Source organism: Mycteria americana, chromosome 17 (genome assembly GCF_035582795.1).
Source record: "Mycteria americana isolate JAX WOST 10 ecotype Jacksonville Zoo and Gardens chromosome 17, USCA_MyAme_1.0, whole genome shotgun sequence".
Classification (NCBI taxonomy): domain Eukaryota; kingdom Metazoa; phylum Chordata; class Aves; order Ciconiiformes; family Ciconiidae; genus Mycteria; species Mycteria americana.
In genome coordinates, this window is record NC_134381.1 from 13,160,159 (window position 1) to 13,172,204 (window position 12,046).

A 12,046-nucleotide genomic window follows, 5' to 3' on the forward strand; every position below is an offset into this window, starting at 1 on the left:
GTTGCTGCTGCTGAGAAATCTGTAGCTCACCTTTGGCTGATCAAAAGGATAACTTTATACCTATGTATGTTTCAAGTAAGATTTTAAAAGCCACTCTGCCTTTATGGGCTTTCATATTCCCTTCCTTACTCAACGTAGATAATCCTAGTATTGTATTTTAGTTTTTTGTTCAGGTGATTACTGTACAATATGACATTTTGCTCATGAACAGTAAAAATAGATCTGCAGGTCTAATTGTGGGCAGTGCAAGCCATGGAATTAAACAGTCATGAGGAAGTAGAGAAGAAGCAGGATATTTTTTAGCATTCTGTCTAAAATTACTATGTTTTAGCAATAGGAGCTAGTGAGCTACAGTTTTCAGCAGTTACAGAAGAAAATGAAAAATAAACAGAACTGAGGCTAGTCTCTCTAAATACAGCTGCAGGATAAACACCTCTGCAGAAAGGCAAATTTAGAGAGGATTTCTTTGTCCAAGTATGAAACCCAAGTACTGTTTGTGTTACAGTCCTTTTGTTGGCAGTTTTGTGTTTGTGAATACAGTCCTCAGAGTTATTTTATTTTATGACTCTTGTACCACTTTTATTTTTAATTTTGCTCTGTTAACTAGTGCATTGTGCAATAATTAGTCCCATGCTTTGATTCTCAGCTGTTATTTTTAATGAGTCTTGAGAATAGTAACCTGTGGGAGAATTGCATGCTCTTTGTTACCATCCCCATGGAACGGTACACGTATCTAATCTGGATGAGTTCATAGTAGCCCTCCATTTTTGAGTAATATGGCTATTTTCTTCTTCATAGGACTGAGTTTGCCCTAAAAGAAATCATGTCATCAGGAGGAGCTGAAGATGATATTCCTCAAGCAGAGAGGAAAACAGTGACAGACTTTTGCTACTTATTGGATAAATCTAAACAGCTATTCAATGGCTTAAGGTTAGTGCATTTTTGACAGTATTCCTTCAGAAAAGTATTGGAACATACACTTTGTATGTGTACACCTAGTATGTGAGTGATGCTGAGTTCAGTTGACCTGAAGTCAGCTTCAGGTCAAATGAACATTTTGACCTCAAACCCAGTAAGTTTGTTTAGGAGAGAACAATGTGCACGTATGTACGGGTAGTTTTGGACCATGTATGTAAGAATGTCTGTAGGAGTAGAGGTTCACACGTTTCTTCTCAGACAGTAGGGAAGGAACTGTGAGAAAGGCGAGCTGAATGTCTCGGTCAAGTCAGTTAACAGTAAACTAGAAGTTGGAAATTCCGTGAAATTCATAGAATTCGTACTGAAATGTTGTGTATGAAGTACACAATTAAGGACTAGGTGTGGCTGTATACAGTCAACAGTATGCAAGTCCAAAACCTCACCGTCTCTGTACCAAAAGAAAAAAAGGGATGAGAAGGATTGGCCTGGGTAGGAGGAAAGGCGGGGAGGGAATATTTTTTTGGGAAGAAATTTAGGAAGTGATAAACAGAAACATCCAAACCATAGCCTGTATGTGTCTGGTGAAACAAATGCTTAATTGGGACTGTGGAGAAAGGTAAAACCTGTATTTATGTACAAAACATCTGCAATAACATCTAGAAAGTCTAGCTGTTTTGTCAGCACCAGTAAGAAGGGAAATAAGAGTAAGGGGAGTTCAAGGAAAATAGTTCATGTTTGGACAGTGATATAGGCATCCTGTTTATGTCATAGGCATCCTGTTTATGTCAATATGTGCTGAGTTAAAGATTATGTATTCAAGAGCTGTTTTATTTCTAAGCTTTGCTGTAGAGTCTCTTAAGCAACATGGCTTTTAGCTCATATCTTGTTGGCAGTTCAGTGTCTTACTGGTCTCTGAGTAATACTGTATGTTTGGGCCCATATAGCTTGCTGTTATTCAAACACAGATGGTTAGCAAAGATGTTTTTAATTCCTTCGCCCCCCCACACCCCGCTATTGATAATCCTTTCATGTGCCTTAGAAGTTGATTACCAAATCCAAAACAAACAGTTTGTGCTCCAAAATCTGAATGGTAAATGGGCAGTAGAGACAAGGAGTTCTTGGCGATTGCATTCAGCACCCCATGAAATGGGGTCTAAAGCAAAAGGACTGCAGTCTTCAGGCCAGGATTTCCAGGACCATATATGCCATTACGTTGGCTTTCTGATACAGCTTGCTTGAATTTTGGCCTGAGTCACTGAAGAGTACAAATTAATACAGTTCATGTCTGGATGTGGGATGCTCGAGTTCAGATCACAGAGATGGCAGAGCACCTACAGCCATTCTGTCTTTTCCTTTGGGCATGGAGGTAGTTAGTACTTGTATCAGATTTCCAGATGAGAGATATAGTTTCCGTGTGTATCCATGGTACTTTGCCAAAAAGAAACCTTTGTATCCAGCTAGATGGAATTTGGGCAATAAAAATAGAGATGGGCTTCAGCAGCTGGCTCTGCTGTGTGAAAATAAGAACATACCAGAAGGGGAGCCTGCCTCTGTCCTTACTGTAACTTGACACAATTAACGTAGTTGCTTCTTGCACTGAATGTGACCACCATTTCACCTGTGATTCCTATGGGCATAATGACTGGATAAAGCAGCATTACAATTTTCAGGTATCTCCTCTGTTAGTGCTTGTTCTCTTCTGGGTAGTTCACCTGGAAATGACTTGGCAAGTATCCTAATTCTTAGTCCAGTTGCTTGCTTTTCCCTCTAGCATAATAAATGCATTTGATGCATGCCTGCCACCTTCTGTTTTGAAGATGATGATGGCCTTTGCTGTGTTTTATGCCATTCTCTTGTCCCTACCATGTTTCATGGAAAAGAAGTGATGGGGGAGGGAGAGGAGAGCAATGGTTTCCTTCCTGAAGCCTCCTCTGGGCACTTCAGCTACAGGGAACTGAGCCTATAGCTGTGTTGGCAGCTGCTTAGCTGTTGCTGCTGCCAAAAATGCAAGGGCTCAGCCTGCCACGTCTTTGTTTCAGTAGCATTTCCTTCCTCTCTTCCCAATACAGATGCCAAATACAGCATTTGAGGAAAACATACGATGATCTGCCAAGGTTGCTGCTCAAAAGTATACTTCATGCTCACACTACCAGTGATACCATCCTTTTGTGGCCATGCCTGCTAGAGTAACTTAGAGGGGAGGTTGTCTTTCTAGTGGCTGTACTGCCTTTTTGAACACCCTGAGCTGTAAGTTAGAAACAGCTGTTAATGAAGTATGTTCCAATTGCTCTCTTCTCTCCTTTCCCCATTCCCACTTGCTTTTTTCTTGGAAAAAGGCTGGAAAGAGGCAGCATGTTGGGAAGCAGTTTTTCATGGTGTACTGTCATCAGTTATTACTTTATTTTTAATGTTAAAAAGTGCTTAAATATGTTCAGTATCACAGAGAAGCTTGAGAGTTTAAGCAATGAAAAGACTTTCCACATATATCATAGTTTCCCAGATTATACGGTCTTGTTGCTCAGTGTGCAGGCTGCAAGAATCACGACTGCTGTCATTTCATAGAAAGAGGTGATAGTGTTTAACTATTTATTTTGTAGACTTCTAGTAAGATGCAAGTTGAACCTCTTAGTTTTGTTCCACATTGCTGCTGCTGATGTAGAAACAACAGGACCCTGTTAGCTTCAGGTAATGCTGCAGGCTGTACCCTGTCTGGTACTGGGAGGGGACTGGCTTTTCACACCGATTGTGTCAGTGAGGCAAGTTACTGTGAGTGCTACTGGTGTGCTTACTGTCTTTGTGGGTTATTAGAGGCGACAGGGAAGCTATGCCACAATGCCATTACCCCACTGCTGCTCAGGTTCTGGGAATAGGAGCCTGTAATTACTACAAGCCTATGAACATAAAAGGAAATTGTCTTTTTTATCACCTGTCAAAACTGTGAATGTATTTAAAGCTCTGAATGTTAAACTTACAGTTATTGTAACCTTCGGTTTTGAAGTGTACTGCTGAGTCTCTGGGACTTTCTCAACATCTTTACCTCTCTGGAAGTTGTCCCTGTGTGACAACTTCCATGTGGTGCTGGCCAAACAAACCTCAGCACCTTTAATTGGTTTTCAGCCAGTATAACCTGGCTTCTGCCAACAGCATGGCTGAAATGAACTACTGACAGAAAATGAATTATGAGCACATAAGTAGTGCTGGTCTTTGCTGAGACTATGCAGCAAGAATTGGGTAAATTCTGGACTGTCTATGGAATTTATGCACCAGCCACTCCAGTGTGGCAAGGGAACCAGTCTTCTGTGCCTAGTGTGAGAAACCCATCCTTTTAGAACATCTGAGTTTGCGTCTTCATGTCCAGTTTGGAATGTTTTAAAAGCCAAGAAATTGGAAACAGTCTCCACTTGTTGGTGGAGGCTATTGTAATGAAATGTGTAACTGTCTTCCTTGTCTGGATAGAACTGTCCTAAATCAAAGCATCGCCATTCCCTCCTCTGCATCTGGATTGCTTCTTGCTGCCACTTCCTCCCGCCTGTAAAGCTGATTGTGATCAGTAACAGCATGAATGAGTACCCCTACCGCGGCCTGTTCTGTACCCTGCATCCTCAGCCAGGCACACTGCGGAGGAAGATGAGGCTGTTGCCTTTTTCTCTCCATACTGCTCTAGTAGATCTAGTAGATCCTTCTGTAGATCTGGAAGTAGCAAAATGTCTTGCTATAACATAGGTCTTTTGCTTTCAAGTTGGCTGTGTAACTGTTTCGGGATCATATATTCTCTGTCTCCTTCAGTGGGAGGAGCTGTATTAATAATCCATTCTGCAGTCAACCGAGTCTTTAGTATTCTTTTGGGCTATTTCTCACCAAATAATGCAGGTCCTCTGAGCCGATTAAGAAAACTACACTAAATGTCCTTGTTTGCTTATGCATGCGTTTTCTCACAGCAAAATTTCTTGATACATGGGAGCAACATGCATGATGTTCAGAACACGAAGCAGTAAATGGATAGCAGCAATGGCAGCTCTTGTCTGCAAAAATCTGTGGTGAAACCACGGTAATGTATTGTCATAAATGAAGTTTTATTACAGCCATGTCAGAATACTATCAAAAGAACAAGTGCTACTGTCTGTTTCCATGGAGATCTTTCCTGTTCCCTGGGGAGCCGAGGAATCGCATAGTATTGTGCAGCTATGCCAGCTGCAATTAGGCGAGCAGGCTGCTTGAGAAATATGCATGTGGACACCCAGCAGTGACTGTGGGCAACAACGGCCAAACACGTGTACACTGCGCTAACAGAGGCTTTTTAAAATGCCACTAATTTTCATATATTCAAAACTAATGCAGCACAGTGAGTTGAACTAGGTTTTATAAGAATCCTTAGGCTCATACAGAGGAAGGTACAGAATCGAGGGGGTGACAGAGGTGTGCAAGGGAAGATGACAGGGGAGGTATAAAGAGCGTATCAGCTAAGTGATGAGTGATATATGCATAAACATGATCAGCAGCAAAAAAAAGTTACCTGCTTATTTCTTAATTTGGGCACATACCTACTTCTCAGTGTTTGAGAGAAGAAGGGCATGTTTTCTTGTTTCCTTATGTTAGACCTTTGCTCAAATGTCCTAAGCAACTTGGCCTAGAAAGATCAATTTACTACTGGTAGGGTTCTTTGCGTCAACTTGCTAATTCAGCCATTCTTTAAGTTAGTGCCAGGGAACTTTGATTTTTATTATTTTGTTTAAATGATCAATTTTAGTGTTGTATTTGTATTCAGGTTTTTGTTTTTTTAACATTGAAACGTGTGATGTGCTAATTAAATTTAACACTACCTCTTGCTATATCAAAGCCTGCGGTGTATCTTGGGCATGTATTTGGACAGCTTCTTAACTACTTTTGTTTAGCTAAAATGTTTATATCTATTACAACAGCAGAAAGTGGTGAATCATTTGTTGCAGTAAATGCTTTAAATCTGCATGTGTTTGTATGAAGCTGTATTTGGATGAAGATGTTGGTGCCCTGAAGCACGTGTTTATACTCCTGTTTACCCCTCACTATGCTAAAGTGTGTTCCAAGATGTTGAGCAGCCAATTGCAACAAGTTTGAGGGGATTGGGGGGCGTGTGTGTTAAAATCCTGCCCAGATTCCTTGGCATCTTCATAGAATAGCAGCAGCAAGTGCTGGAATGGTTTTCCAGGCTGGTAAGAGTCATAGCTGATAACGGATTCATTTTACATGTAGTAACTAAGCTAGGTCCTTTCAAGCTGTGTGGGAAGTACATTTGGCTGATGAGCAAAGGAATATTAATTTCCTTCTCTACCTAGGGTGCTGTTAAAGCAATTACAGTTAGCAGAAATGTGCCAGTACACTGCTCTGGAAATCGTAGTGTACTGCTTTGCTTGTCTTACTCCTCCAGAGGACATGGCATGGTTTCCAAAAGGTGGTGTTTCCCTCAGTCTCGACCTCCCAAGCTTGGAAGAGGAATATGCTGCTCTTCTGTGCCCGTCTGCTGAAGACTGAGGTGTTGGATGGTACGTTAACCAGCACAGTGGTTTGAGAGAGCATTCCCTGAAGAAATCATTCTTGAATCAAATGAAAGATTATACTGTCTTGAAAAAGCTGTTCCACTTCCACGTAGAGTTGTACACCTCCTTTGAATCAGCTTCAGTATAGCTTTGTAGGCAATGTGTGCTCAGTGAGACTGAGGATTTTTGGTCTTCTCTGTTGCATTTGTTCCAAGATTCAAGTAACTCCCAGGTGATGGCCTTCTGTTAGGATTAAGAACACAACCTTTAAAGCTAAAATCCTTAGGACTACATCAGAGTTGTGGGGTGGAGGTGGAGGGAAATATATCACAGCATGGAAGTTGAGTGGAGGTATGAAAGCAGAACTGAAGTGGATTGACTAACTCACCTTATAGCACTGGAGACTGATATGAAAAAAACCAGAAGGTCTCAGGTCCTGAGATAGCACTAACTATGAGTTAGAGGGTGACAAATGTTGTGGTGACGATGTAACCTGACCCAGTGAATGTTAGCTGTGAGCATCCGTATACTTGCTTGACCTGGTGACTTTTGGACAGCTGATTTATGTATGATGTTATAGAGTCTCTTTCTGAAACACAGTGAACAGCCTCATCCATTTAAAAAAGATTATTTCCTTAATGAGTAACAAGAAATATTATCAGTCTAAATGAGTCTAAATGAACTAATTTCCATTAGATTATTCTGCTTGCTCTTGGGTAGGGTTTTTTTTACTATGATATTTTAAGAGTCCAATTTAGCTTTCTGTGCATATAACCATAAAATTACTTCTATTTTAGTAAGACGTTAAGATGTTTTCAATCACCTGTTGAAAATGCATGTAGGAACATGGTTGTTTCCTATTTGGAGTGATTATTTGTAGGCCTGTTTGTCTGATGCTGTTGAGAACCTGATAATATTGAGGAAGCTTGATAAAGGCATGTTTACAGGGGTTAGAGAGCATGGATTCCTTTTTGCCCTTTAGACTGTATTTGTCCATAAATACCAATGTTTTTGCACATATCCAATTACTTGACTCATGTTAACTCGCTCATGGAGAGCACTGCTTCCATCTGCTGCTATTCTGCATGTTGGAGTAGCCATTCCAGAATCCCAGGCACATTTGGAGAGAAGAGGCTCGTGTGTACAGTGTGTCATATGTTCATAATAAATACCATATAAATACACTGTAAATATACCATATGTTTCACAACTAACTTAAAAGCGAATGTCTACCTGTATAACTGGTGGAAGCTGTTGGACAGGACTCATCTTGCTGAATCTTTTGGGGAGGGAGAGTCAGCCTTTTGGAAGGGATCTGCTGTGTGGGGGAACTGTTTGTCAGTCTTACTTGTAGCTGGATAAGCACTCTCCGGTAGGATATTAAGGATTGTGGGTATTGACTGGCAATAGATACTAGAGTAACTAGAATAATTCTGCTGTTCTTTGAATAAGTGATTGAATTACAGTTCTTGTGTTTGAAGACCAAGTTATTGTCTTAGTAGGAAAAGTTTTACTTCAGAAACTTACTGTTAAGCTGCACACCTTCAGTTTGATGTTACAGCATCGTACTTTTTTGTATGGAACCTGCAGAGCTTAGGCGGTTTGGGACATTGGCTCTCTGTGTCCCCAAACAGTGATTAAATGTAGGCAATCACTCGGAAGATTTGCAAAATGCATGGGACGTTTATTAACACTGATAACTTCAATCGTTTTGCATTTGAAAAGTGACTAGAGAATTCGTCTGAAAGTAGGAAGCAATAATTAGGAGACAGCACTGAAGAATTTCTTCCTTGCCCCAATACATGCTTCTTTCTCATATATATGCATATGCAGTCTTTTCTTGTAATATGTTAAATGAATATGCTGTCTGGCTTGTGGCATGTTTTTAGGGATACCATGGTCAGATCTTGATATATGTACTTCCTACAAGCTAAACAGGATTTCCTTGCAGATTCCAGCAACAACAGGTTTTCAGAAACTACAGGAATCATGGTTCTTGTAGTTCTGGGTGCAGGGAGGGTTACAAAGCATTTCAGGTCAATTCTGAACAAAGCTATTCCGACATTGACACAAATACGCTGCTGTCATGCTGGGCTGACTGGAATCTACTCCCTAACTCTGCGTTTGTCACTTGTCTGTTGCAGGGATTTACCTCAGTATGGGCAAAAGCAGTGGCAGTCCTATTTTGGGCGAACATTTGACGTTTACACCAAACTCTGGAAGTTTCAACAGCAACATCGGTAAGGGAATGTTGTAGGCAGACGTGTTCTGTGGATTTAAGTACAACTTTTAATCTCTGGTATGCCTAGGGGCCCCAGTTAAGATTGAGATTTCACTGTGTTATTCAAGCATGAAGGGAGGGAATAGTCACTTCCTGGAGTGCTCACAGTCTAATGAATTAAAATGTTGCAGAGTTTTCAGTGTGACTTTTTTAACAAAACCCTTTGCTCTACTTGAATGCATGTTGCTTTAATATATTACCAAGGAGAAGCTGGGATGATGGCTTCTGCAATGCAGAACCCATCTGGAATGGTGTGAAGCGTCTTGCTGCAGCGTGGGCTCTGATCTTTCACACCTTACGTTGGCTGCGTAGTCTGAGTGTTCTCCTGGGAAGTTGTGACCTTTTGTTGTGTGTATTTTGTGCAACATACTTATGTCTAGCTCTCACAAGTTTATGCAAGATAAATGGTCCTTGTTCTGGTGTGTGTATGCAGTGCTGTTGGCTCTGTGAGGGACTGCTACTGGGAATGCCACACCAGTAATGAAAGCTGAATTTGGCCCTACAATGGGTCTTTGTCTTGTCTGGTGTGATGTTCTGAGAAATTCTGGAATGCCTTTTAATCTTTCTTTTCTCTCTTGCGAAATAGACAAGTATTGGACAATCGGTATGGGTTGAAGCGGTGGCAAATTGGGGAAATTGCTTCCAAGATTGGGCAGCTCTATTACCATTATTAGTAAGTAAGCACAGAAAAGGATTCAGTAGGGGAATGCAGTGTTAGTGGCAGCTCCGTGTCAAACATCTGGATACTCAGTCAGGAGAAATGAATGTATCAGCTGAGTCATGATGCCCATTTCTGAATGAGACGGCCCTCGGGACTGCATGGGGGTGCTGCAGAGAAAGGCACCTGTGAGCCCGATACCATATTGCTAGTCACGTTGATACTGCCCAAGGACTTACCTCCTACCTCAAAAGCATCTCTAAGTCTTCCATGCATGCTGCATTCGACTCTTGTGCAAAAGTGTGATTTACAAGTTTGGGAGCTTAATGTTCCTTTAAACTTTTGAATTAACCTGTCACCTGTATGTATGGGCACAAGATGGGCAGATTTGATTGTTATCTGAAATGGAATCCAAGCTCTGAAATCTGTCTTCCCAGCAGGCACAAAGAATGAGAGTCTGGCTTTCGTAAGATGTTACTTGAGGAGGGAGTTTTGCCATTGATGCACAAGATGGTTGAGGGGGCAGGAAGGGAGGGTTTGGCATGGATTTCCATCTGAAGCAGTGAGCTAATCTGGTTCTTCCTCCGCAGCTTGCGCACCTCAGAAACCAGCTATCTCAATGAAGCTTTCTCCTTCTATTCAGCAATTAGGCAGAGGTCATACTACTCCCAAGTCAACAAAGAAGACAGGTACGTCTGGATGAATGCCCTTGTTTTTTCAAGAGTAGAACGGTGTATGAAAGCAGCAAATAACTATAAACTGTAGGAGCATAACTGGGATAAAATCAGTGTTGTTGGAGGAATTTTCTTTTAATCCTCCTGCCATGTTAAAAAACCTCAGTATAAATAATAACTTTGCTGTATGACTGGAGGAATATTCTATTATCTGGTCCTGGCTAGAAAGCTATTAGCCCCAAAGTGTTGTCATTTTGAGTCCTGAGCAGTATCAGTGCTGGGACCTAGTATGCTGTGGCTGGAAGATAAGTCAGTTGGGCTGAAGCACAGGAACCTGTTTGATTCTAATCAGGCTTTTCAGGGGAACATCAGTTAGTACTGCAGTACAACAGCGCTCTGTAACTGACTGGGACAAGGTCCAAGAACTTCAGCAAGCATAACATCTTGCTTTTAAGACACTATACTGAGAAAGGTACACTCAAAGCAGGGCTGTGTTGTGGCAGTGCAGCAAATGTGCTGCCTGCCAAGAACGTAGACAGATATAAATAAGAATAGGTAGAGAACTCAGTTCTGGATCCTGATCTTATGTTCTAGCCAGTAAACCTGGGCTCCCTCATTAAAATAAAGTTAAAGAAGAAATGATCTGAAGTCATCATCAAGATAAATGCAGAAGGTTAATTAGGGAGTTCCTGCCAAGCATTCAATGATTTCTGGACTTACTAATTGCACGTCTCTAGTCTTGCTGATGTCTAAATGCACCTGTGTGCCAGAAAAAGATGAAAGTTTCCCTGCTCTGTTCTGATATCTGTTGATCCTATTACCTTCTCTCTTAAAAATCTCTCAGTTTCAGTCTGAGTGCTTGAGCTGTTTCAGAGGAGGTAGGATTGACCAAACATGTTTCTAGATGCTGTCAGAAGATTTTAGAAATGGATGAGTAGTTATGGGCTGTGCTGACTTGCAGATCCCTAAGTTGTCCCAGGTGGGTGAACTCTGAGCCAGCTGTGATTATCATGTGATGCAGTGGGGTCAGATACTGCCCATGAGCTGTCAGAAGGTTTGAAGAGCTAGCTATTATATCTGACCCCATGTCTGTTCCCATGTAAGGAGGCTGTGGGGAAGGGGGAGGCTGTGGCTTTCTTGATGTATATTTTATGTCCCTGTACTCAATTTTAAATAAACCTCTGAGCAGCCAGGTAGCTATTGATCTCCATGTGAATTCAGTTAGAACTCATATTAGAACTCAATCTGTGAAGTATTCAGCCTTGCTCTAGTCTTAAACTCCTCCTCTCCCTTACCCCTGTTGCCTACCTGTGTTCTATTTTAATCTCAAATTTGGCTGTGGTGTTTTTGTTGTTGTGTTTAGGCCTGAATTAGTGGTTAAGAAGCTGCGTTACTATGCAAGGTTTATAGTGGTTTGTCTCTTGCTCAACAAAATGGATGTTGTAAAGGACCTTGTAAAGGTATGTTAAAATGAGGATAAAGGTGCTAAGGGGTGGGACATTGCTGGTTATTCAGGGCTTTTCTCCTAATTAAGGAATCCATAATATAGTCTAATTCAGTTGAAATATCACTCATTAGATCTATGATGTTTGCTGCTGCTGCAGCATAGCTTTTCATTTTTTTTCCCTCATTTAATTGATTGTGCTGTTGGATGCCACAGAAGGAAGGAATAACATGGCTAGAGCTATGGAAAGACTCAGTATGATGTGAATGATTGGCTAGAGAAAAACTTTACGAATTCATATAGTTAGTTAGGAATAAACTGTAAGATGCATGTTATTCAACTGAAAGCGTGGGGATCATCTGATAACTCTGAGTGCCTCTTCATTCCTGTAATGGATTTAAGACATCAGTGGAATCTCCCCCAGCAACTCTTCATGACACACTGTTGGTTGGAAAGCCAGTGTCTCCTAGCTTGATGTTGAGCTTATTTCTTTTCCCTTCCGAGCTGCTATCACTCTGTCCCATGTCTAGAACGTATCCTGAATAGATTTTGCATCTT

At 41.2% G+C, this 12,046-nt stretch overlaps 1 protein-coding gene across 6 annotated transcripts in view; it reads left to right on the top strand.

Annotated features, from left to right (window-relative positions):
• The window catches only part of SCAI (suppressor of cancer cell invasion), a 45,714-nt gene that overhangs the window by 14,939 nt on the left and 18,729 nt on the right, over positions 1–12,046 (top strand). For 5 of the 6 annotated variants that reach the window (XR_012778174.1, XM_075519346.1, XM_075519347.1 and 2 more), the window contains 5 exons: positions 799–930; positions 8,576–8,671; positions 9,299–9,385; positions 9,961–10,059; positions 11,408–11,504. Coding sequence is in view for 5 of the 6 variants with exons in the window: in XM_075519346.1 (XP_075375461.1) it covers positions 799–930; positions 8,576–8,671; positions 9,299–9,385; positions 9,961–10,059; positions 11,408–11,504 (511 nt within the window). In the remaining variant the exon portion in view is untranslated. The remainder of the gene's footprint in view (positions 1–798; positions 931–8,575; positions 8,672–9,298; positions 9,386–9,960; positions 10,060–11,407; positions 11,505–12,046) is intronic. The other variant, XM_075519350.1, reaches the window with a different exon arrangement.